General features: G+C 47.1%; 4 protein-coding genes and 3 pseudogenes across 5 annotated transcripts; 2 read left to right on the forward strand and 5 right to left on the reverse strand.

Annotated features, from left to right (window-relative positions):
* Nucleotides 1–151: 151 nt before the first annotated feature.
* Nucleotides 152–5,926, reverse strand: CNB02950 (annotated as a pseudogene).
* Nucleotides 5,927–6,015: 89 nt separating this feature from the next.
* On the forward strand, nt 6,016–7,338 carry CNB02960 (annotated as a pseudogene).
* Nucleotides 7,339–13,126: 5,788 nt separating this feature from the next.
* Nucleotides 13,127–13,414, forward strand: CNB02970 (annotated as a pseudogene).
* A 1,382-nt stretch (nt 13,415–14,796) lies between these two features.
* On the reverse strand, nt 14,797–17,025 carry CNB02980 (calcium:hydrogen antiporter, putative). Its single transcript, XM_024656536.1, has 11 exons — nt 16,752–17,025; nt 16,617–16,687; nt 16,483–16,553; nt 16,376–16,425; nt 16,236–16,317; nt 16,080–16,183; nt 15,678–16,023; nt 15,440–15,635; nt 15,326–15,389; nt 15,233–15,262; nt 14,797–15,176 (listed from the first exon to the last, which is right to left on the reverse strand). Exons 1-11 carry the CDS (start codon nt 16,903–16,905, stop codon nt 15,133–15,135), a joined length of 1,212 nt encoding a protein of 403 aa, XP_024512154.1. The 5' UTR covers nt 16,906–17,025; the 3' UTR covers nt 14,797–15,132.
* A 208-nt stretch (nt 17,026–17,233) lies between these two features.
* On the reverse strand, nt 17,234–19,052 carry CNB02990 (acyltransferase, putative). Of its 2 annotated transcripts, XM_024656538.1 has the most exons (8): nt 18,989–19,052; nt 18,895–18,916; nt 18,616–18,833; nt 18,305–18,576; nt 18,020–18,256; nt 17,823–17,968; nt 17,476–17,769; nt 17,234–17,421 (listed from the first exon to the last, which is right to left on the reverse strand). In XM_024656538.1, the coding sequence occupies exons 3-8, from the start codon at nt 18,830–18,832 to the stop codon at nt 17,328–17,330; spliced, it is 1,260 nt and encodes a 419-aa protein (XP_024512156.1). In that variant the 5' UTR covers nt 18,833; nt 18,895–18,916; nt 18,989–19,052; the 3' UTR covers nt 17,234–17,327. The 2 variants fall into 2 exon arrangements, with proteins under 2 accessions (XP_024512156.1, XP_024512155.1); XM_024656537.1 differs by having other exon boundaries at nt 18,305–18,833.
* A 148-nt stretch (nt 19,053–19,200) lies between these two features.
* Nucleotides 19,201–21,888, reverse strand: CNB02995 (hypothetical protein). Its single transcript, XM_024658568.1, has 15 exons — nt 21,347–21,888; nt 21,295–21,306; nt 21,166–21,235; nt 21,078–21,090; nt 21,003–21,038; nt 20,682–20,770; nt 20,560–20,630; nt 20,505–20,522; nt 20,442–20,462; nt 20,277–20,383; nt 20,141–20,221; nt 19,858–20,086; nt 19,775–19,801; nt 19,610–19,694; nt 19,201–19,539 (listed from the first exon to the last, which is right to left on the reverse strand). Exons 1-13 carry the CDS (start codon nt 21,438–21,440, stop codon nt 19,779–19,781), a joined length of 864 nt encoding a protein of 287 aa, XP_024514216.1. The 5' UTR covers nt 21,441–21,888; the 3' UTR covers nt 19,201–19,539; nt 19,610–19,694; nt 19,775–19,778.
* A 242-nt stretch (nt 21,889–22,130) lies between these two features.
* On the reverse strand, nt 22,131–24,450 carry CNB03000 (hypothetical protein). The gene is made up of 8 exons (XM_568879.2): nt 24,177–24,450; nt 24,097–24,112; nt 23,384–24,034; nt 23,299–23,336; nt 23,074–23,244; nt 22,645–23,032; nt 22,468–22,595; nt 22,131–22,421 (listed from the first exon to the last, which is right to left on the reverse strand). Exons 1-8 carry the CDS (start codon nt 24,333–24,335, stop codon nt 22,257–22,259), a joined length of 1,716 nt encoding a protein of 571 aa, XP_568879.1. The 5' UTR covers nt 24,336–24,450; the 3' UTR covers nt 22,131–22,256.
* Between the last annotated feature and the right edge of the window lie 571 nt (nt 24,451–25,021).

Below are 25,021 nucleotides of genomic sequence, written 5' to 3' on the forward strand. Positions count from 1 at the left end.
GTCTAGAGGGCGTTCGGATGCGTTCGAGGAAGCGTTCGGTGTTTGTTTATAGTTATAGTGGTCTACTGGATGCGAAACTAGCAATGGTTGATATGCATGAGTTTCGCTTGGAGAAAGAGAAAACTATAACTATGTATGAGATCTATATATATATATGTATGGACGTATGCAGAAACAAACAGAAGTCCATCGAAAAAAAGGGGCAGAGATCCGGCGAAGTCCGCCGCCGCGTTTCGGCAGCAATTGCCGGTCCTATGCATGAGAATAAAATATCATGCATAGGATAAGGCCGGACAGAGCCGATGCCGCGTTTTGGCGAAGTCCGAAAGACGCGTTTCGGCATCAAATCTCACCTACCAACATCGACCAATGCATAGGGATAAATCCTATCATATGGTGAGAACGAGTGGTGGTAAGGGCTCTGCACTTACACTCTCCCCCGCCCAGATGAGAGCCAGGGGAAGACTCGACCGGATCAAAGAGATAAAGAAGGAATTAAGAGATAAGGCAAAGGAACGTAAAATTGAAAAGAAGAGAATAGGGGCAAAAGAACGAACGATCACCAGGCCGTGGGGACTGCCAGCGCCCCCCTGTCAACACGTTACTTTCCAAATCCATCCACGTTGGAAGGACTGGGCAGGAGAACACTCTGTGAGAAAGTCCTGTTAATTTAGTCTTGCTGAGCGCAAGCCAGGGAAAAAAACCAATAATGGCCAAAAAACCCACAGAGAAACGCAAGCAGCCCCCAGACACTGATACAAAGGAAAACAGGAGCAAACAGGAAGGGGACTCACAAGGCCAGTTCGTCGTCGCCTATATATTCATCATATAAGGCCCGGAAACCATCGTGTGTACGCAAGTCGTCGAGATTCCTCCATTGACCATTAGGACCGTCGCCGCTGAGTACTACCCGGAGTTGTCTATGACCGCGATACACTCGATCATCCAGGATTTGAAGAATGCTGCGACGTCCAGTGTCCGATTGGTGGGTTACCGGTGATGTTTGATGAAACCTAGGCGATGACAGATAAGGCTTAAGGAGATGACCATGGAATTTTGGGTATGTCCGGTCATTCATGTGAAGACGGTAAACTGAGAGGGCGGGGTTAGCTTCTTGTACCTGGTAAGGCCCCTGGAAGCGGGGGAAGAACTTAGCAGCGCGATATTCCCCGTCTCCAGCACGAAATTCCTTCAACCTATTTCGGGTATCCAACCACACCCAATCCCCAACCTTGTAGACTACTTCCGGACGGCGATGGCGATTGGCCTGGACGGCCATACGATGTTTCGCCAAAATGAGGTTATCGCGGGCGTCGGCGAGCGAGAGGTCAGTGCGATCCGCAGCGAGAGTCCATTCAGCCCGCGTAGGAAGAGACGCCTGGATGAAGGAGGGAGGTCGGGGAAGGCTTGGAAGGGTACGTAGTCGGCGGCCCAGGACCAGTTGTGCCGGAGAGAAACCTGTGGAACGTCTGACAGTATTATTCATGGCTTGGGAAACACGAGGAAGGTACTTAACCCAAGATTTGCCATGTCGGTCCACCCAGCTACGAAGGAGTTGAACTACCGTCTTGTTCGTACGCTCCGAGGCGCCGTCGGTTTGCGGATGGAAGGCCGTGGACATTTTGAGCTTGACGTTCTGCTGCTCCCAGAGGGTCGTCCAAAATCGTGAGGTAAATAGTGTATCGCGATCGGACGTAATAGAGAGCGGGAGGCCATAGCGAGAAACCCATCTGTCCCAAACCAAGATAGCGAGGTCGCGAGCGTTAATAGTGGTAAAACATGGAACCAATTCAATGAACCCGGTTAGTCTATCCGTGATCGTGAGAAGATAGTCATGTCCGCCGGAAGAAGGGAGTGGTCCCACAAAATCGATAGCGATGTCATCGAATTTATCGCGTGGGACCGGGAGCGGATGCACAGGACCAGCCGGTTTCGTCGTAGGGGCATTTGCCTGTTGACATAAGTGACACGCACGGACAAACTCACGGACATCCTTGGACATTGTCTCCCAAAAGTATCCACTCCTGAGTATCTCCATAGTTTTCTCCACACCCAGATGTCCAGCAGTTCCCTCATGTGCTTGCCGCATAAGTTCCTCACGAAGGGTATTAACGTCCGGGATACATAAACGGTTGTCAACAAGGAGGAGTTGGTGTGTATCATGATTATGGAGGGTAACACCTGGAGCAGTAGACGGATCAGCAAGCCATTCTTTGAATAATACATCACCTTGATAACCCTGCACAATCGCGCGAAGGGTGTCCGGATCCAAAGTGGGCTCGTATGTCATTGTGGCATGAACTGAAACCGGTGATTGATCCAGAGAGGGGTCGGCAGGTTCGGCGGCGTCCGAAGGAGCATGACGAGAGAGGTAATCGGCGAGAGTATTGAACTCCCCTTTGATATATTCGATGCGGAGGTCGAAATCCTTCAGAGTACTCAGCCACCGAAGCTGACGGGGAGAGAGATTACGTTGACCTAGGAACCATTGAAGGGTAAAGTGATCGCAGTAGACGTGGACTGGAATGCCGTATAGCAGAGGGCGCCAATGATCGAGGGCATTAATAATCGCCAGCAGCTCACGGTCGTGTACCGGATAGTTCCGTTGTGCACTATTGAAAGTGCGCGAATCGTAGGCCACGGGCTGGGCGGACTCCCGAGAGGTACCGACACCAATCCAAGCGCCAGTACCTGTGTTGGAAGCGTCGGTGAATAGAAAAACCTGCTGCTTTCCCGCTTTGACAGCATCATAATCGATAACGGCAAGACAGGGGACAGTACTCACCGCGCGTCGAGTCGCTTCAAAGGCCGCCTTCTCCGCAGGGCCGAACGACCATCTCCAACCAGTCCATCCCTCGGGGAGGTGTCCCTTATGCATCTTGACAGCCTTGTAGTAAGCTTTCTCAGCCGCCGCATTCGGAGGAAGAGTGGCGTGAAGCACGGCGGTGTGGTCGGCCAGGTTGGGTACGAAATCGCGAAGGTAGTTAACGAGACCAAGGAACGAGTGGAGTTGGTGAGAATTGACCGGGAGGGGGAACTGCTCGACGCGTGCGATTTTGGCGGGGTCGGGCAGAATCTGTCCGGGGCGAATGATGTGGCCTAAGAACGCTACTTCATCGAGGAACAGCTTTGACTTCTCACGCGAGCAGCGAAGACCACTTCGACGTAGGGCAGAAAGAACACTCACAATATTATCATGCAGGTCCTTCGCATCCTTCCCCCAGATGATGATATCGTCCACGTAAGCCTCGCAACATTCCCCAGTTAAACCTTGTAACGCCTCATTAATGCGACGCTGTTGAGCGGCCGGCGCGTTCCGGATCCCTTGAGGCATTACCACCCACTCTAGGAGACCGAGAGGAGTGGTGATAGCGGTTTTCGGGATGTCCTCCTCCTTCATTAGCGTCTGGAAAAAAGGCATCCTTACAGTCAAGTTTTGCGAAAATCTTGCCCTTCCTGGCGGCACGGTGGAGGATATCCTGGACATTCCCCATAGGGTACATGTCGGGGACCGTGACATTGTTCAGAGCGCGGAAATCGCAGACCATTCTGAATTTGCCATTACCTTTGGACACGAGGAACGCCGGGGAGGCCCAAGGGGAACTGGAATAGCGAAGACGACCTGCATTCAGATGCTCTAACAGCATCTCACGGAAACGAGGGAGCAGGGCTTCGGGTACGCGGTAAGGCGCCGAGTGTTTGGGAGTGGCGCCATGTTTGAGATTAATTTCGAAACGGATACCCGATCTGGTCTTTGATATGGTGGGGAAGTTTCGTACGTCGCCTAGGTCATCACAAAAGACATCGTGAAACTCGGCCTGGAGACGACGCAGGACGTCTGTCAGACTGTGAGAATCTGCGGCCGCGGTCGCATGCGGAGTTGCCGGGTGGATCTCCGTGTGGTGTAGCCTAGTAGCGGAGACAAGCTCCGAAGGGGACGCGTCATCCTTTCGCAGTCCTAACGCAGATAGGTTCGCGCCTCCAGCCTCCAATAGGTGAACAAGGGAGGTTGTATCCGCCAATAAACCGTGCCGAGCAAGGAAGTTAAGCCCTAAGATACCATCATACGTTCCGTGCAAATCCATCACCACACCGTTTATTTGATACATCCTGTCGCCTAGAGAAAACGAGCCGATAACCGTATCGGTGACTATGGGACCCGCCTTTCCGCCAGCTAACCTAACTCTCATCCGTACGGCACTTGTCTTCACCGACCATCCCAGCCTCGCTGCCAGCTTTGGATCCACGAAGGTCGTGGACGCCCCTGTGTCGATTAGGAGCCTAATGAGACGAGCTGGCCAGAGGTCATCAGCCGGGATCGGAACGGATATAGCAAGAAGAGGGTGGAAAAGGGCGTACGAAGAGTCTTGAATAGGTTCGGCGGCTGACGGAATAGTTTGCGCAAGAGCGAGGTACGCCGAAGTGGTATCCCCAGCAGTTAACTCGGTCTCCAGCTGATTCACCTTAGGCTGAGTATGGTGCGTACGACTGGGGCATTGTGGGTGTTGGTGACCAATCTTGCGGCAGTCGAAACAACGGTTCTCTTGGCGGAATACATTACGAATGTACCGACCGGCTGGCGAACGATAATAAGGGAGCGGGTGGGCGGGATCATAATAGTAATTGACCGGCTGAGGAAGTTGAGCAGAGTCCGAGGATCGAGAGGCGGAAGAAGCAGGAGTCTTAATAGAGCGCGGTACGTGTTGAGAGGCTGCATCTTCATGTGCGATTCGTTCAATATGATTGCTCATCAACACACGTAGACCATCCAAATCGTTCGTGTGAAATCCGGGCTCATCCACTAGGCGGAGAAAAAGGCGCTCGGGACAAGCAGCACGGTAAAGGCGAGCAATTTCGTGGTCGAGGGGATAGTGGTGGGTACCGTGAAGATGGCTGCGATGAAGAATAACAGCATCGTCGAATTTTCGCCACGCATCGGGAGAAATCTCTTGAAGTGAGAGACGGAATAAGGTACGAGACTCCCGATACTCCCAGTGTGAAGGCATGGCCTTAGCTTTGAAAGCAACTGACCAGTCTTGCCAAGTACTCCTCCCATCCTCCTCCATACGGCGGCCCTCGTGTTCGACCCAACCAACTAAGCCAGCACAGTCTATCGAATTGTTGGCCAACTCAATTACAGTAATTCGCCTTCGCGCCTCCAGCTCCTCATCATCAGAAGGAGTCAATAAGCCGTTTGTTCGAAGTAGTTGTTGTAGTCGACGAAGATGAGTCAATACGCTGTCTGCATTCCCCAGGGGACCTTGAAAACGGGGAATGTCTGAGGGCTTAGGTAGAGGAAGACCCCGAGGATTGTACCGATCTTTAACCGTTGACTGTTTTTGTTGTTTGAGCAGTAACTCGGTAAGGAGTGCGAGTGTGTCGTCCTGCTTCTGGGCACGGCCAACAAGGCACTCCAAAAGCGCTGCAGTAGGGGATTCGGAAGGTGAGTCCTCCACTGCTCCTTTAGTGGGTTTCGGCGGCATCGTAGATATTGCGATTCGTGGGAAAGGCTAGTTTGAAAAAAAGTGTAGGCACTGTGGGTGCCTCACTGCGTTCGGACAGGGTTCGTTGAGCGTTCGAAGGGGAAATGAGGTTCGAGAAAGCGTTCGAGGAGAGCGTTCGTAGAGGTGTAAGATAGTTATAGTTGTCTGAATGGACGCAAACTAGCACGGGAATATGCATTAAGTTTGCTAGGTAAAAGGAGAACTATAACTATGTACCAATATATATATATATATATATGAATGTATGAGGAAACAAACAGAAGTCCATCGAAAAAAAGGGGCAGAGATCCGGCGAAGTCCGCTGCCGCGTTTCGGAAGCAATTTGCCGGTCCTATGCATGAGAATAAATATCATGCATAGGATAAGGCCGGACAGAGCTCGATGCCGCGTTTCGGCGAAGTCCGAAAGACGCGTTTCGGCATCAAATCTCACCTACCAACATCGACCAATGCATAGGGATAAATCCTATCATATGGTGAGAACGAGTGGTGGTAAGGGCTCTGCACTTACACCTGCTCGCGCCAATGACACCGCTCGACGCCATGTCTCCCTCCTCAAGCCTTACGTGGTCTCTGAACGCTATCATTCTGTCAGATGTAGAGTTGTCTAGAGAGAGCTTGAGCACGCAGTGTCGATTGCCAGAGATGTCTAAGTTGCATGGAAACTATTCTACAATCCTTTGTCTTTATTTGTTTCGATATTGTAAGTGCTCTGGCTTATGTAATCTAATCTCCCCTTCTTCCCATGCCACCACCAACAATTCCCATGCCTCCACCAACAATTCCCATGCCTCCACTAACAATTCCCATGCCTCCAGATCCCTACTGATCTCTCCAGATCCAGGTTGGATCAATCATTCTGACACATTCCTCATCACCTCCCCTCCAACCCCAAGTCCCAGCTCCACCTCGCCCCCAGGTCCTTGAGGTCCTTGACATCTGCACCAGGAAGAACACTGAGGAGGTCCGAGTCCGGTTAGTTGGTGAGCCAGCCCTTGGCAAGTGGCTACCCCGAGTTGAAGTCGAGTTATGGGATGGTTTCAAGGCTGCGTGGGAGGTGTATGATGGCCCAGATGAGTTGTTGTTGGAGTAATTTTGATGTTTTTTTTCTTTCTTCTTTCAAACATGGACCCCACTTATTACCCTTTAGCCTAGTTGTTTCACCAATGGACCCCACTTATTTTTTTACCTAGTTTTTCTTGCTCTTGCCTTTTCTTCCAAGACCATGGCCTTTTTCAGGAAGGGGAGGGTGTAAGGCATGCATGCCAAACACGGTCATTATGATCCCAAGGTCTGTTTCACTTCATACATAGATTTGCTGCCGCTTTTCTTTTATTTTGATTCCGTTTATTTTGCGCGCTCCTCACAGGCCTCAAAGGAATTTGCAGCAAGGAAAAGCCTCTCTTCTTTATCTTTAGAAAGAGAGCCCTTTTCCTTTGGTTGTCCGCGACCTGCTGTAGTTCTTTTGAGTGCTTGTGAGTCCCACTTCCTACTTGGAATTGTGGTTTTATGCTAACTGGGCGGACTTTAGTAATTATAGCTTCGTTGACACTCTGCCCAGGTATGCTTGTAACTTCTTCTTTATCTTTAGAAAGAGAGCCCTTTTCCTTTGGTTGTCCGCGACCTGCTGTAGTTCTTTTGAGTGCTTTAATTATAGCTTCGTTGACACTCTGCCCAGTGATCAACAAACATATGCAAACTCATAGACCGCTTCTGCGCCCGGACAATCCAACTACCTCTTTCCTTGCCACCGACTAGACAACAGTCGTGTTCCAGCCGTCTCTCTTTCAATCAAATCAAGCCGAACTCTTTCAGTGAACATCCCCCCTGGGTTGTTACACCGTTTGGCGGGGTCGAGCCAGTCGAGCTGTTGTGCAGTGTGGCCCTTCGTGGTGGTGGAGGGGGCAGGGGCGAGTTTGGCAATGAGTGGAGGTGCGGGGACAGGAGCGATGACGTTGGCGACGGTTGGTGGGTGGCAGGGCGCGTCGACACCTGAAGGAAACGCGCCTCAAGCATGGCGTCATCGATGACGTCCATCATGATCTCATATAAGTCGGCTGACGTTGCGGAGAGCACCGTGTTGCCACGTGCGCGGAGAGCAGCTTTGGTGCGGTGAGTAACCAAGGCATCGACACTGTCCAATAGCCGGCGGTTGACGTCAACGTCGCTAAGAGGGTCCTCGAAGTCGTGAAGGATGCCTTGGTAACTAATAACAAGGTGGAAGAATGCATCGAACGCTGCAGGTGTGGTGTCCAAACACCGGAGCTGCATGAATCATTGGCGGAGTTTGGACTCCCAGCCGCAGGCGAGAATGTGAGACTTAAGGGAGACTTGCCATGCTTCCCAAGTCGCCACGTGTTGGCCGTGGAGTTCAAGCCACGTGGTGAAACGGCCGCCCGATTGGGAGATCGACGTATTCGCCACAGAAATCTTCCACGCCTGTTCTGCCGGGCCGGGGCTCCAGTGTAAGAGAGCGTCGCGGAAATAGGTCTCCAAAGCGAGGAGGTGTCGCTGGAGTGCGAACGGGTCGGCGGAGGAGTGAGTCCCAAGTCGCGGCGGGGAGATCTTGTCTGGGCGGGACCCGCGTGTGGAGGGGGGGACGTGACGGTCGTGGCCGGTGGTGGCTTGATCGGCTAGCGCTTGGGTGGAACGGAGGAGTCCGGCAACAATAGATTTAAGCTCGTCGATCTCAGGAACGGCCGGGCCGGAAAAGGCAGTGGTGAGGCCCAGGGTCTTTCGGTAGATTGCACCCGTGGTATCGTGTACAGGGGTTGCGTAGTTTACCATCTTTTCGTCGGGTAGGTCAGGCACCGAAGGCACCGCGTTTGAAGTTGTGGGCGAAGCCAAATTTTCTCCGGAGCCCGCGGACGATAGGTGGTCGTCCGTGAATGTGCCGAAGATGGGAACGCCAGTGGGGTGATGCCCGATGATGGGACGGGAAGTCACCTCGTCGTACGCAATGATGGGTTGGCCCTGAGAATCGAACGCCATGATGTATGTTGGTGTGGTGGAGTGTGGTGTGAATTGATTTGGGTAATGAGTTTGAAAAAAAGTGTAAGGTCCAGACAATAGACCTTCACTGAACTGGTGGGGCTAGCTCAGATGGACAAGGCTTGGAGAGGACTGGCAGGCTCTTAGGGCTGGCAGGGCTCGAGGCTTAACTTCGGACTGGAGAGAAGCAAACAAGATCCCAAATGCATATGCTGATTATGTCCTATCAGCGACTAGTAAAGGAGACAAGATGAAGGATTGATAGTAACACTGATCAGGATTAGCCAGGGGATCTGAGGGGAGAAGGTAACTGGTAGAGAGCACTGCTTACAGAGGAGAAGGCAAGGTACTTGTGACTGTAAGGTCGGAAAGGAAAAGGTTGAACACAACAAGGATGAAGGAATAAAGGAAATTGTGTGTCAACCTTTCCATGTACTTTTGCCTTCACTCTCGAAACCAGTCGCGACCAAAGCTCCGGTAAACACCAGGGCTTGTGGCATGAAAAATCGGACAAGAAACTCGGACTTAGGATGAAAAAAGGAAGAGAAAATAAGAGGAGAAAAAGCGGAAGTAAAATAATGCATGTGACCTGGGAGGAAGAGAGCGGATGCAAGTTGATGTGCGCGACTTGGAGGAAAGGAGCGGAAGTAAATTGAGACGTGGCTCGGAGAAATAGGGGAAAAATAAAGCATGTGACCTGGGAGAAAGGAGAGCGGATGCAATTTGATGTGCGCAACTTGGAGGAAGAAGTGGAAGTAAATTGAAACGCGGCTCGAAAATTAGAAGCTGGGGAAGTGGTGACCTCATGAGATGTGGGTCAACTGGGTCAGAGGCTAGCCTCTTACATTGGTGCAGTAGCAGTTGGCGAAACTTTTGACTTGTGAAACATTTTGGAGTGGCGCATGGGAACAGTGATGTCAGTCCTGGTGAGAGGAGAAATTTTCACATTGTGAGAATGTAAGTGCAGAGCCCTTACCACCACTCGTTCTCACCATATGGTAGGATTTATTCCTATGCATTGGTCAATGTTGGTAGGTGAGATTTGATGCCGAAACATGCCTTTTGGACTACACCGAAACGTGGCATCGGGCTCTGTCCGGCCTTTGTCCTATGCATGATATTTATTCTTATGCATAGGACCAGCTTGCTGCCGAAATGCAGCAGCGGACTTTGCTGGATCTCTGCCCCTTTTTTTCAATGGACTTCTGTTTGTTTCTTCATACATTCATATATATATATATAGATCTGGTACATAGTTATAGTTCTCTCATCTTTGAGTGAAACATATGCATACAGCCCGTTGCTAGTTTCGCATCCATTAGACAACTATAACTACAACCAGACCTCGAATGCCTTCTGAACACCCTTGAATGCCCTCGAACACTTCCTCGAATGCTTCCTTGAACATTACCATGAACACTTATCTTTCTCGAACGCCAACCGAATGCAGTGAGGCACACCTGTGCCTACAGAGAAACTGGTGGGGAACTCGTGGAAACAGCAACGTCATTGCTGGTGAGAACTTTCCCAGAACTGCCCAAGAGACACTGAAGAAGAGGACTTTGATCAAGTAGATGATAACGCTTGCAGAAATTGAGACCCAAGATTCCATCATATGTACTGTTCAACTCCATGACAACTCCTTCACCAAAATATATTGTCCTTGTTGATGAGAGACGGTCAGGTGGGAATCATGGGCTCTCAGCTGAGTGCCCGAAAATTCTTGCTATAAATAGTACATTTCAAATATAAATTTCCTTATTTTTCCTTACCTTATTTCCTGTTGTGCCTTATTTTATTTTGATGCTGTTTCCTTATTTTGTATGGGGAAAATTAGCAGAGGCAGATTAGATTAGCAGCATGCATCTGAGGTCATCCTTACCTTATTCACTCTGCTAATCTAATTTTGCACATGATTTCCATGTGTTTCTCACATGAATTTCTGGAGAAAATTGAAAATTTCAGGACCACAAATTTTGTCCTCGTCCCTAATTGGCCAGCACTGCACCCATGCATATCCCAGCTTTTTCAGAAAATTAGATAAGCCCCACATCTCAAAAAGGTAAGTTCAAATATAAATTAGAATCCTCATACAAATTTGGCAGCGGTGGTCCCTGCAAAAATAAGATAGACAGAAGTTGAAAAAATAAGGAAATTGATATTTGAAATGTACTAGTGGTGACAACCATAGTTGTCAGGCAGTTATCAGGCCTTTTTCGATGGTTATCTTAACCTGCAACCTGGACAACATACAGATTCCATTACAAAGTCATTACAGCTCCATAACCACTGTCATTACAAGCAATGAAAATAAACTTTATAATGCACTTCATGTTCCTCATGTGTATCTTCGTTTTTCAATATTGTACATCACAATCCCTTTCACCTTCAACTTGCTCTATCACCCACTTACCAGTCACCATGCCCTCGACCACTAATTAATTAAATTAACTACTGTTATCCACAAGCACCCATCATAATCAGTCACTACTGATTTCTACCAGCGCATCCCTATCCATTTATTACCTTTTTTAGCTCCTCATGCATACCTACTCAAATAATGCCAGGGCACAGAAGGTCGAAAGGGGCTCAGCGATTCAACCCTGTAGAAACCTTAGACCCTAGAGCTGTTCAAGCCATGCAAGCTGTCTCTATCATTCGTAAAGATAGTTTGACCACAAAAACACAAGCTACATATGAGTCAAAAAATAAGCAATGGCATAGATTTTGTGACCACATGGGTTTCCAACATCTGTAAGCTTGCTCTGTTTAGGTCTGTCAATGGCATGAGGGGCAACATTTACCTGATTCATTCCTATAGGGACACTGTAACTCCTGCCAATGCCATAATGTACATCTGGGATTGGGTGCTCCGATTGCCTCACATGCATGCAGGTGAGGGTATTACTGGCATATGAACCATACTGTATAGACTGACGATTGAAAAGTTTTGGATAATTTCAATCCAATGCTTAATGCTGAGGGAAACAATGGGCAGACAACGCTTCAAGCAGGGTCAACCAGTGAGACTGAGGCAACCGGCAAGCAAGAGGCCAGTGAGGAAGAGGAAAATGATGCAGAGCAGCACAACATTGCTGTTCATCAGTGTAAGTGCAGAGCCCTTACCACCATTCATTCTCACCATATGGTAGGATTTATTCCTATGCATTGGTCGATGTTGGTAGGTGAGATTTGATGCCGAAACGCGTCTTTCGGACTTCGCCGAAACGCGGCATCGAGCTCTGTCCTGCCTTTATCCTATGCATGATATTTTATTCTCATGCATAGGACTGGCAATTGCTGCCGAAACGTGGCGGCGGACTTCGCCGGATCTCTGCCCCCTTTTTTTTTCGATGGACTTCTGTTTGTTTCTGCATACATCCATACATATATATATATATAGAGATCTCATACATAGTTATAGTTTTCTCTTTCTCTAAGCAAAACTCATGCATATCAACCATTGCTAGTTTCGCATCCAGTAGACCACTATAACTATAAACAAACACCGAACGCTTCCTCGAACGCATCCGAACGCCCTCTAGACCTATACCACGAACGCCCATCCTTCTCGAACACCAACCGAACGCAGTGAGGCACCCCCAGTGCCTACAATCAGTTGGAAACCTCCTTCGATCTGAGTGCAGTAGGAGCAGGATTGTGAGGTGAGTTTGTGTACCATTTGTCTGTGGAGGCTGGGAATTTCAGCTGAATCTTGCGTTTCCATTTAAAAGAGGCAGCTGTGGACCGCCTGCTCAATTGTGAGTTCAAACCCAACGCTGTAAAGGTCTACATTGCAGCGCTGGTGGATTTGTGGGAAGCCCAGGTTGAGGCTGGGGTTATAACTTCCCGTCACCTCGCAGCAAGCCAGTTGTAAGTCTCCTGAAGGCCCTCAAGGATACAAAACATGCAGCATCGAAATTGGCATATCATGATAGAGGAATAAGTGAGTATCACTCACATTTTGGCTCATGCATTTGTATTTTGTGTTTGCTCTGGAGCTTACCTTCTCTGCAGACACCTATTATGATGGTATAGCATCTCCAGATCAAATGAAGGACATGTATCAACACTTCATCTGGCACAATTCCAAGCAAGGTCTGCGAGACCTCTTGGCAATGGCTTTGGGCATCAGGGGAATTATGAGGAGTGATGACCAATTGAGGATAACGTTGTTGTCGATGTCTCCCCAAGAGTTCCCCAATGAGGGGCCCTCACCATACTATACCCTTGTGATTACCATGCATGAAAGTAAGACCAACCATCATGGCAAAACAGAATACTCAACCATTATGCACCATAAGCAAGTTGACATGTGTCCAATTGCCTTTTTAGGCATGCTGTTCTTTGCCAGGTGAGTGTCGATGGCACAGGACTATACAGACGCACATTGTAGGCTTGTATTGACAGCAGGTATGCTTTCAGGCTTCAACATCTACCAGAGCAACTGCCTGATTGTGTTGTTCCTGGCTTGCCAAACATGTCGACACAGAAATCCTGGTATGATCTACCACCATTTTCTGACAAGAACAAGCCAGCTGTTGCCCTAAAGTATGATGCTCAAGCGAAATCTATGCAGTCTGCCTTGGAGCAGTGTGGGATCCATACATCTGCAGTCACCCATGTCAGTTGTGTCACGTGGCTGTCGCCACCTGACCTCTTCTTCATGTCAGCACGATTATGACAGTACCCCTTCCTCATCCACTTCAGTCCACGTCTGAGCATACCCCTTCATTTTCGGCCGCGGCCTTCCCCCGAGAGATATACAGAGATAGAGAGATTGACAACCCTCCAACACCTTCCTCGCCACCGGGTTTCGGCAACACAAAAGGATGTAGAGCTGGCTGGTGTGGGAAAGATGAGTCAGCAGAGCTTGAGGTGTAAAGGTATATAAGACAGTAGTTTTCCATAGTTTTAGAGATGCATTGCAGGTGCCATGAACCCAAACCCGAACAAGAAGACCAAAGAAGAGGTGATGTGAGAAGATATGAAGTTGCAGTGTCCTGATTGTGTCATCGTGTAGTAACTGTTACAAGATTAGTCGGGAAAGCTTGATGAATGATCTATGTTTTAATGATATAGGTTTTGACCATGCTTAACAATCCTCATGAACGACTGTATGGTGCGTGGTATACAACGATATGATAGCAGTAGTATGATGGGAATGGTAGCAGTAGATAGTATGATGAGAATGATAGCAATATATCATGACATGTATATGCCAAGATGCAGTCATATGATGAGATAGATGGGTACTACAGATTGTAATTGTAATGCAATTTGATCAGCTGCAAAATGCATTACAGATTTCATTACAAATGGTGTATGTGGCACTTATTCCAGGTTGTACAACTTGCACCTAGACACTGCACCTCGGACATGTCCAGACAGTGATACAGCTGCATCAGATAATCGTTTGTTGTCATCAAGGGTATGTTCTACTTCCTTGCCTTTTTCAACCTTTTCCACAGCCCGACTACTCTGAATGGATGGACCTGACATGATATAGGATATGGTATATGAAGTGGTATGAGGTTATAAGTGGCTGAGGTTGTTGATGAAGTTGTATAAGGGTATATGTATGTGTTGCCGAGGTAAAGGTACTTGAAGTCTATACCAACCAACCACAAGTGTGGAAGATCAATATTTACTGTTACAACTCGTCCCCAACAAGGTCCGGCCTTGGAGACAAGATGGAAAGCCATAGTTTAACTAAGTGATGAGATATGTAAGATATACCTCTTGACACTTGTCTGTTGGCATATGGTATAGGGTGAAAGTATATGTGCTTGGGAAGATCATTCAGGCAAGCTTATATACTAGTGAGGTAAGTTTATGTTGAAGGTGGTTCCAGGTAAAACGAGAGCGGGCGATGGGAGCTTGAGGACCTTTCACAAAGTAACTTATGAAATATTGATCTTTGAGGGGAAGAAAATCAAGATCAAGGACAGAGCTTCCCTTTATATACCTCCACAGAAATTTGTTTATATCCCTCAAGGTCCAGCTGGAGGTCCAGTTCTTCTATTGGTGGTCCAACTGGACCTTCTTATCTGAAGCATGTCTTGCCTTCCTCTGTTCCATAACTTTCTATGATCTCTTCTACTTCATGCAGGCTTGTAACATTCTTCCCTTTCAACCAACTTCCTTCCTCAATGTTGGGACCCTAATTGCTGATGGGTCCTGACACTACCTCCAACAATGCCAGACCAGTGATTCATCAATATCTTGCCTAACCTGTCCAGAGTGATGCATCAAGGTACATTCAGGTGCTTTAAACTCAACTCCAGGGGCAAGGGCAGTTCTCTGGATGACATGTATGCATTTCACATTATGTGAGGAGATTTCACATGCAATTGTTTGGATAGCATTACAAATTATATGTCCACCATGTGACTGACCTGGGTTAGGACTTCAACAGGGATATTGTTACCACATGATATGTCTTAATTAGGCCTTACTCTTAGTGCTCTTTGTGGGAAATAGTTCTCATGCTATTGGATGGACCAAGGGTGGATATAGACAATTATGTAAGTGTCACCCTATTGTTTTTATCCAAAAGCAATGCAGTTATTGCAAGTACTGTTCCCTTCACTGGTTGGTGTTTCATATGCTATCATGTCTTATTTTATATGATGCAATTAGACAAGGTAGCTCAAGGCAATCACTAGGTACAAGGACATCACTACAAAGTAGTAAGCCCTTGCAATTCCCAGTGGAACAGAACAAAACAGGACTTACACATAACACCCTCCATGTAATTGCTGCGACCTGCAGCCACAAATTATGCATTAAGCATTCACTTGCCAGATTAATGTAATAAATTAGACCCACCATCTTGCAGTAGTAAGTTGACCAGCATCACTGACACAAACAGGACAATCGTCTCGAAGTTGGCCTGGTGGAAATCAGCTTGAGGTTCAATGGGTTTCTCAGACTGTGACTCACAAAGAAAAGTGTTAGATCCTTTTGAAGGGGCCATGCAATGATGACCAGCAGTGGAATCATGCCAGCAGCAATTTGAATGCTAGACCCAACACTTACACCAATGGTAAGCTCCATCTTGCCTTTGCAAGCCATCCAGACAGATGTGACATGCTCAGCAGCATTGCCCACAAGAGGAAGAAGGATGAGCCCAATGAATCTAATAGCATCAGCAACAGCGTCTTTGACCCCAAACGCCTACCTTTTGGGGATATTCCATTGCTGAGCTGTCTCGTCAATGCTGCCAACAAGAATATCTGCACAGAATGCAGTGATAACTGTTATGATTAAGAGCCAAGTGCCGGCACTCCATTGATCCATTTCCGCAACCTCCATTTCTTCTGCTTCTTCATTCTCAGCTTCGAATAGGCCTGAATGAGTCCGCAGCTGAAAGTAAAGATATCCAAAATAAGTAAGGAGGAGAATGACAGAAGTACCTCGCGAAAGGACGAGGAGACCTTTGAGGGATCTATCAGAAGAATCGGAGACTTCTTTACCCAACAAGGTGCCAACAAGAGAGCTACTTTTGTCAACCTCTGAGGCGTGATCTACTGGGTGATCAGTTCAATCCATATATACACATTGTAAATTGCAATGAACCTACAGGCGGCTGGTAGGATCAATGTTATACAAGCAAGCGTCATCAATGATGAACTTGCTTGAGCAGCTGTGGCCTGAAAAGTGGATTCGTAGAAGAAGAAGCCAGCCCTGGAACTTATCAGCTACATCGCCGCGGAGATGAATAGCTTGTGAAACTTACGCAAAGAAGCTCATGCCCAAAACCAAAAGTAAATTTGAAAGCACACTGCCTAAAAGGGACCTTTGAACAAGATCTAGCTCATCTAGATATAGGTGGGACTAATCAGCATTGATATACACTTCATTATTGACTAGACTTGCCCTGTCGTAAAGCGGCGATGGCAACAATTAATTCGACTGCATTACCGAAGCTTCAAAGAACACATTATATTAGTTTTGAGAGATGTTGGATTTGGAGATTGACTTACGTCGCGTTCAGAAGACCCCCCAATGTTTGCCCGAGTTTCATGGACAGCTGCTCTGTACACTCCCCTAGAAGCTAATACAAGCGAGTGGTTAGTTCTCAGACAGGGGCTGGAGAGTAGACATTTGCTCGACGCACCTTGGCCAACGGAACAATCGCCAGAAAGGATGTCGTGAAGCGGGCGGCCGCACTCCAACCAAGCGCCTCGGCTACTCACAAATCAGGAAATCAATAAAACTTGTGATTGCAAGCGATCGTGGGCTATTCACTGACCTGTGAAGCTAAGAGGGACACAAATCAGGAGAACGTTAATCCAGGATCCCAACAATAGGTATCTAGTGGAACCCAACAAGTCGAAAGGCTTCGAGACGGAGGGGTGTCCAGACGCCTGGGAAGGAAGGAGTGGAGATGTCTCGAGTGAGGCCATGATGAGTATGACAGCCCAGTTGAGATATTACTGCGAGTGCAAGTAAGGTAACAGAAGGCGGAAAGACTTGAACTTGCGCGCAGATGCGTGTTGGCTGCATGCGTTGCGGGATCTGATGGTGAATATTTATCAAGGCTGTACCTGTACCGCTTCTTGGCAATTGGCGCCTGTTATAGGTTATAGGCACGACGCTTGCGATTCCTTCCCTCCACACATCCAGATGTCCGTGACGTAATCGGCGTGCCTTACTATGTCGATAACTCTGTATTTTCCAGTAGTTCCAGTATCTTTTTCTCTTTTTTATATTATATAGCTATACTTTGCAGCGTACGTTTGACATGCTACAGGAAGACGGGAACAGGTACATCATATGTGTGGAGTGGCATACAACAGTAGCTCCGCGTAATCCATCAACAGATTTATCATCTGCACACCGCAAACCAAATACAAAACGCAAGAAGAACTACAGTCCCAAGCCCACCACCTCCAATTGCAGATATCCAGTGATACCATTTGCTGAGATCAAGTCGATCAACATTGATTCCTGCATGTAAAGAACGACCCACATACATTTGTTGAATTGGCACTATGTCACAAGGGCCGCCAAATCGTTGAGACTCGTAAAATTGTTCCATGCGCCTCTCTTTCGCTGTCCATAAATTGCGTAGCCAAAGTTCAAAAGCGCGAGCTTCTTCCGCATTTGCTAAGCCCGAATCTGTAGACAGCCCTGAGACATTTGATGATCGCCTGGGCACGAGAGACGGTATTTTGCATTCGGGTTCTCCAAGATGGGAATAGACGTGTAGGTGTAAGTATACCGTGGGAGGCGGTACGGATTTAAGGAATACAGAGAATAGCCCATACCTACACCTGCATGAGTAATGCAATCGTTCCGTTTGGAAAAACTTGGACTTTACCAATTCTGCGGATAGTTTCCAAACGGCACTCCTGGGTAGCCTATCGTAATATCTAACAAATTAAGATCGGGAATCTGGGGTAACAATGTCCTCAAACAAAATAAAAGTCCTGTCGATCGCGGATGCAACAAGGTTGCGAAATCATCCTTCAAAATGTCAGCTTTGCAGCTAGCAGTATAGTGAGAACTCCAACTTACAACGCCTTCCTTTTTGGCATATTTGATGCTTTTGACCCGCTCTTCATCGCTGATGATGGTTCCTTCTGGAAAAATGAGAAGCCAAAGAGGCGACCTCTTCCTCAAAGGAAGTAATGTCGCCGTTTCGGAGTTCTCTTGGCCAGACTGTGCTTCTTGGCCTAATTGTCTTAAGGCCAACGTTAGGTTGTCTCTATCGGCGACCCAAGACCGCCTAAGAAAAATGAAATTGAAAAAACGCTGGATGAAATGAGCGAAGATCAAGATTAACAAGCATTTTAGACTTACCATGCCCCATCCTATCACTGGAATATTCTTGAGACTGGCCTTCAACAAAATGATCAGCCCCGCCGAATGTCCAGCATAACATGCAAGGATCCAGATGTATATCCAGTCCAGGTACGCTTGGTGGTTGGCCATGATCACCAAACGGTCAGGTAGGTTTATCTTTACAACTTGTCCATTCATATCGCGTTCGACAAGGGTTTGGCCGTGAGGCGGCGGCGTGTCGGTGGTGATTGCAAACTGCGTCGGTCCGAAGAGAACAGTGATCGCAATAACTGCATTGCTATCAGGTCAAACAGTGGAGTGACACTCACGAAGTCGTCCATATCCATCCTTAGTCCATCCAATAGCGCGAGAGAAAAGTCGCTTCCCCACAAAGGGCACTAAGAGTAATGGTACGAGCAAAAATTGAGCAGAGTTGATACTTAATTGGGCGAGGGTAAAAATGACTGGAAAGAGTATTTTGGATGTCCAGGGACCATGGGGAGGTCTATCGTTTATTGGTATGGTGTATAGAGGTTTCTGTGCCATACTAAATGCAGTGGAACCCTAGGTGAGCAAGTTTAAGGAATAAGCAGAAGCTTGTACGTTACTTTGGATTTTCAGTGCTGCCTTCTGCAAACAAACCATACAGGTGGGCGACAGACGATCAACTGGAATCAATGAATGAGAGGATGGGATACGTACTACTGATAGTTGTGACTGATAGCATTTATTTTGTTGCGTGGGCCGGTCTCCTCTTCGCCGATGGCCGCCTTTATTACATAATACAAATGCAAACGCGGTTGCATCTCCGCACTTCACCCTCCGCCGTCCACCCAGCAACACATTCACGCCCTGATTCACATTTCATCGGTGTCCAGAAGCCAGCGGCTCAGCAGCAGAGTGTATACGTACGTGGCCTCCAATCACCACTCGATGGGCCATGGTATTGATCTGTAATATCTCTCGTGGATGATGAGAGCATACAGTGCCGACGTAGTAGCCGAAAACTTTACAACAAGTAGTTTTTTGGTACTACGCATCACTGTTGTTGCTGGCGCATTTCCTTGAATTTATATATGTGTAGTTTGACCATCATCATGTCACGCATGTTGTTCTGAACACTGCAGATCTTATGCCAAGGTTCCCCGCTGTTTTTCATTATGAAAACAATACGATGGTCGTCTATCTGATATAGAGATCGACACAACACCCAATATAACTAACTGGCTGCTGACTGCACGACGATCTTCTATCTATAGAAAGTATATCAGGACTTCCGGGGCCAAAAATGACGTTATTAAGTTATGAATAAAAAATCCTTACTGTACTTTTTTCCCTGTTTGACGAAGATACCTAGTTCACAGGAGGTGAATATTCCAGGAACAAAACGTACTCTGCCTTTTCAACGCTACAATGATATATAAATAAGTAAAGGTAGCCTATGGCTGCTGCCTGATCTGAATATGGCAAATATAACTGCATCCGTACTTGATCAGAAGTGCCCACGTCCACTGTCTGGTTGACGGAGGTGATTAATGCAAGCATCTAGTCTACATAGTCCCGAAACTCACTAGCTGCCATGCCAGGGGCTCTGAAACGACGTTCCGCGCTCCTGTTGTCACTGATGGCACTATTGGAAGCTCCAACATTTGTTCCGGAAAAAAGTGGGGGCACTATAGGACCGCCGTGAGGGCCTGAAGACTGCGAGCGAAAAGGTATTTGATTATGTGTTGAGTGAGGCGTTACAGTATAGCGTCCTGTTGAACGATAAATTGGCGTCGATCCGTTTATTGATGCGCTCTAGTATCCATTCACAGGTAAGAGCTGAAGAATAACGGCGTTCCCACTACTTACAAAAATCTGTTCAGGGTGAGATTGCTCTACTATTTTTTCGCCTGCTTGAGCAACGCCATTAAAAGGGTTCTTCCTCTTTACCTGACAAAGTAATGCTGATTAGCTGGCAATGAAATCATTCATGTTCTTGATTCACTTTTTCAAGATTATCTCGAAGACGTGAAAGTTCGCGACCTTTGCGATGTGTCTCATTGATTAATCCTTGAACCTTACGGCGATTGACGTCTAGTTCGTTTTCGAGAGCTAAAAACGGCAAATGGAAGAAATAGTAATGACTATCTCATCAAGGTCGCCTACTTACAAACGATTTTCTTGTTCGCAACTGATGCGTCATCAGCGCCTCATTTAAGACATTTTTACCTACTCTGAAGATCCTCAAATGCTGCACATCAGCGCGATCGATCCTGAAGAAGACTTACCATTGTTAAGCTGCTTCTCGGTGCATACTTGGCGGTCTTGCGCATTTTTTAATACCAATGCTTGGTATGCGCTTTGGTAGTCTACATCAACAAAGCTTCTTTCAATTGCGGTGGCTGCTTGCCTTTCTTGAGAAAGCTGATATGTCCAGAAGCTAATAGCTCGAGCAGTAATCTCAAGGATGGTGGAAGGCGGTAAACCGGCTAAAATGGACTAAAATTGGTTAGCTGAAATCTAAGTAAACTCAAGTTTACTTGAGAACCAGTGCATATAGAAATGCTGGAGTAAACTCAAGTCTACTTCAGCCTTTGTTACTTTAACCTTTTCAAGGGGGAACAGCAAGAGAGAGTTTCAAATTTAAATTTAATTTAGTAGTAGGAGGCAGGGAAACATGTCCCCGAAACAAAATCTGTCCGGCGCCCGAGGTTGCAGAGAACAGACTTACGGCTTTATATTCGTTGGTTGGATTTAATGTCGTCATCTTGAGATGAGCACAAAGTATTACGCATTAGCAACGCACTACGATATCATCACTGTAAAATGACAGGTAGAAGGTCTGTCAGACGAAAGTGATATGCAGCAGATCGTAATTGAACAATGATACGTACGGCCCCTGAAGAGACTGATTGCATGCCGGACAGGCAAGAGATGAAGCAAAGAGAGTTGTCGCGCAAGATACTGAATAAATCCATTGGCAGTTTAGAACACCACCGTGTCTCTTTTGAGACAGTACGCACTGCAAAAGATATCTTACAAGGTCAGTCAGATATAAGTGATAAGGCAACGCACGTGAACAAGTAGTCACCACAGCTTGTCCCTCCATAGACAGAAAACTCCTGCACTTGAGATGGTTGCACCGAAGTTCATTATTGGATGTTGACATGATGATAGGGCGCTGTAATGACGAGAAATTTAAGAGATGAATACGGGACTAGGGATAGGAAGATAGAAGGAAGATAGAAAAACATGATGACGGGAGTAACAAATCCAGTAATCACCATCAACCATTACTACTACCGAGCGGACCTTCGCGTCCGGGTCCTGTTAAAATGATGGGGCCCGTGCGCCATCATCTATCATCTCCAACATCCAATGTTCCAGTTAATCACCCTCAAGAGCAAATATAGTGTTTCCTTCCGGACCAAAGTTGGGCCTCAGAACTGTGCGTACAGCTTACACTGCAATTATTGAGTGCTGATTCAATGGTAACTACTGATTATTGATGATGATGATGATCACTTCCGACAAATTCGGTACCAAATCTAGCTGATGCCTGTGTCCTATGCGTGCACTCAGGGCTCAGCAGTCATTATCCAGTGCCTATAGAAAACATGAAAACATGAAATGTTCAGAAGAGATGAGAAGAAGATCACGAAAAATCTATCATTTATGTCATCATCAGCCACCACACGCAGCGCACAACGTACAGACTTGGCTTTTGGCTAGCCAGCCTGCCATTCAATGGTCTCAGAGCATTAATACTGCTCAGGCCTTATACCACACAATAAAATTATACGACAAATAATAGCTGATGCCATTGTAATATCATTATAATCTAGTAATATGCCCACATAATACATGTCATACATAACTAGTACTCAGGGAGAATCACCATGGGCACACAACCACCCCCTAACGAAACAAGCATTTACACACTTTCAGTTACCTGACCAAATACGCCAGTTTGAGTAAAGCAATTCTAGATACGGAAGAATTTGTTGAGGACCTGAGAAAATCGATAGATGCCGTCTCTAATCTCTTCATATGAGGCCACTGAGAATGCCAAACGATAGTAGCCATACCCCTTTCCACCTATAGCGTGTTCGCCTCCGGCGTCGAATCCCCAGCCAGGGGCAAAGAGCACCTATAATGTTCATCAACAAAACATGGCCAAAACCACTGCAACATACCAGATTATCTGCCAACTCCTTCCATAGTTTGTCGGTAAGGATGAGAGTGGCGTCCTCGCCTTTGCGAAGCAATTCATAGTAGTCTGGGTGTTCACTAAAGTGAATTCCAAGGAACACAAACATGCCCGCTAAACAGCATGTCAATTTGGTGGCGTGGATTGAACTGAGATGTCTCACCAGTAGGGGGAATGAATGTTATTAGCGCAGGGCCGCGTAGACCACGTTTCTCGTCCCACAGTGATCTGCATTGCTTTGAATAGCAAGTGATGGTCCTCGAACGCTCGGGGAACAGGTCATTGCCACTGTCAAACTCGAGATGAAAGACATCTTGAAAAGTGTCACAAAGCCATGTTTTGCGCATGTTGTAAGTAGCCTTAATGCCTCGCAGCCAGCGAATGTAGCCGTCAAACCCCCATTGTTGGATCATCTTCGTTGTCAATGCTGTAGCAAATCCACTCGGAGCCTGGGTGGACGCTTCCGTGGCCCGAGTCAGACGTTCGATGAAAATGGGCGACGTTGTGATCCAGCCCAATCTGGAGCCCGGTGCCGATGTCTTGGAGAAAGTCTACATCATTGTAAGCGAGGATCTAAACGATTGGTACTCACATCCATGCGAATAACCCGGCCATCAGTATCGAAAGCAAGGAAACTTGGGGGTAAGGCATCCAGGAAAGCTTGATTACCATCAGGTCCATTTTCCTTCTCAGCCTTGAGTCTTCGTTGAGCAAGGATTGACATTTCAGACTCGGCACCTTTAGGAGTCCATTCCCCCGTATACTGTGATTGCCATCATGGATTAGTAGAGTTTTCTTGAGTAAATACACCACTCACCAAGCAGTAATAAGGCTCATCCTCACATATGATGACATCTGGAATTTGATTAATTCAAATGCGAGAGTCCTTAGTGAAGACATACCATATTTCTGACACACATCGTATATCGCCTTCTTACGCTCAGCCATCATAGTTGCACCTGTCGGGTTTTGCCCGGTCGGAATGGTATAGAGAACTCGTGGTCTTTTTTTGCCCCGTTCGCTTTCATTCCATCCCCCCAACACGCTTTCAAGATGCTCGGGTAGGAGCCCTTGTCCATCCATTTTAATAGGGACTCTTACACACTCATACGGCATAAACGTATTCTCGGCGCCAGGATAAGTCCACTCCTCAACTAAGACGGCATCTCCAACTTCTAACAGCATCCCACAAATTTTGGACCAACCGTCGGTGGCGCCAATGTTGATCAGGACGTCCCAATCCGCGTACGCTGGCTTGTAGACTTTGGCCACATATTGGCGCAAGAAAAGAGGAAGTGCGGGAGGCCCAGTTGCGGACTGATACTGCAAAGATGTGGACAGCTGGATAGTTGCAGGATCACTAGAATTCGATCCGTACTTTGGAATCGTGAAGGAGATGGTGTTTGACTGGCTCTGTGAAGAGGAAAACAACCAGGAAATCAACGACTTCTTCGGTTTCTCAGGCACACGAGGAGGATCGAGCGGAAAGGCATCATAAGATAGGATGGAGGCCGATACTGTTTCGAATGGGAAGACCTCAGGGTGCGGAACACCTATACAGTCGTGTCAGTATGCTGAGAGGCGTGCGTAGCAGCCTCGATAAGATGCGACTCACCTCCGGCCATCGTTATCTAATGCGCATTAAGCAGGTCAGATTGAGTGACTAAAGAGATCAAACCATTCCCGTTCACTCACCATTCCCGGGACTGTCATATATTTGTAAAGCTCCTTCAAAGAGCTAGGCTCCCGATGTTTTGTCAAGCGATTAAGATGTCGGGTCATGTCTTGGGCTTTAGGCAGACCACCGACGACCGGCGACTGTGTCGACGAAGGGATGGCAAAGGCCGCATCCATGTTGAATGTTGGTTTGATGTCGTGGGGTATTCGAGGGAGATAGGGGTACGGAGCTGTACCAAAAAAGATGAGAAGGGATAAATATGTGTGGGAAGGGGAAACTGAAATGGTATGGGTAACACACTTGCACAATAAGGATTACATATTAATAAAAGTGCACCACATGGCGCCAACGTAGACGCATTGTGGCGACGAACCATACCGTAATAACAAGCTGCTTATCAATAACCTTCCTTCATCGTCGGACTTGACCGACACGGAAACAACGAACATGATGATGACAAGCACTCTTGAGATGAACGAAGCTCTGATATGTCGGTGTCCGTGACGTGCTAGCCACAACAGATACATCGTAGTAAAAAAGAGGGACACTCCGGATCCCTATTGCAGCAATATCTATAAAGTGCTCATAGTTCCTACGTCGTACTTGGCCCATCGTGGCTGCTCTGTTTTATTTGTCCTTCATCAATATTTTTTGCTACATAGAGCATCCGCCTGTCATCCGCACTTTTGCTGATAGATAGCTCTTTTAAAATTATAAAAGTTAAGACCCGATTTAGTTAGCTAAGATGGGCCTTATTTTTTTTAACTTTTATGGTTTTTATGAGGAATTTGCTAATTGGCTGTTAACAATTAGACAACATAATTAACCATTTTTCGATACATTTACAAAATAATACTTGGAT

The sequence above is a fragment of the Cryptococcus neoformans genome, assembly GCF_000091045.1.
Source record: "Cryptococcus neoformans var. neoformans JEC21 chromosome 2 sequence".
NCBI classification, from domain to species: Eukaryota; Fungi; Basidiomycota; class Tremellomycetes; order Tremellales; family Cryptococcaceae; genus Cryptococcus; species Cryptococcus deneoformans.

Excerpts from the sequence above, each read along its gene's own strand:
- CNB02980 (XM_024656536.1), bottom strand. The coding sequence starts at position 16,905 with ATGGCCTCACTCGAGACATCTCCACTCCTTCCTTCCCAGGCGTCTGGA. Across the intron at positions 16,184-16,235 it reads TTGGGCATGAGCTTCTTTGC|GGCTGGCTTCTTCTTCTACG; the intron begins GTAAGTTTCACA and ends GATAAGTTCCAG. Across the intron at positions 15,390-15,439 it reads AGGATCTAACACTTTTCTTT|GCCAACTTCGAGACGATTGT; the intron begins GTGAGTCACAGT and ends GATTTCCACCAG.
- CNB02990 (XM_024656538.1), bottom strand. The coding sequence starts at position 18,832 with ATGGCACAGAAACCTCTATACACCATACCAATAAACGATAGACCTCCC. Across the intron at positions 18,257-18,304 it reads CAGTGATAGGATGGGGCATG|CGTTTTTTCAATTTCATTTT; the intron begins GTAAGTCTAAAA and ends CATTTCATCCAG. Across the intron at positions 17,770-17,822 it reads GGAAACTATCCGCAGAATTG|GTATGGGCTATTCTCTGTAT; the intron begins GTAAAGTCCAAG and ends ATGCAGGTGTAG.
- CNB02995 (XM_024658568.1), bottom strand. The coding sequence starts at position 21,440 with ATGTCAACATCCAATAATGAACTTCGGTGCAACCATCTCAAGTGCAGG. Across the intron at positions 20,631-20,681 it reads TATCAGCTTTCTCAAGAAAG|CGCATACCAAGCATTGGTAT; the intron begins GCAAGCAGCCAC and ends AGACTACCAAAG. Across the intron at positions 20,384-20,441 it reads TGCGAACAAGAAAATCGTTT|CTCTCGAAAACGAACTAGAC; the intron begins GTAAGTAGGCGA and ends TGCCGTTTTTAG.
- CNB03000 (XM_568879.2), bottom strand. The coding sequence starts at position 24,335 with ATGGATGCGGCCTTTGCCATCCCTTCGTCGACACAGTCGCCGGTCGTC. Across the intron at positions 23,033-23,073 it reads GCCGGGTTATTCGCATGGAT|ACTTTCTCCAAGACATCGGC; the intron begins GTGAGTACCAAT and ends ACAATGATGTAG. Across the intron at positions 22,596-22,644 it reads AACATTCATTCCCCCTACTG|CGGGCATGTTTGTGTTCCTT; the intron begins GTGAGACATCTC and ends CATGCTGTTTAG.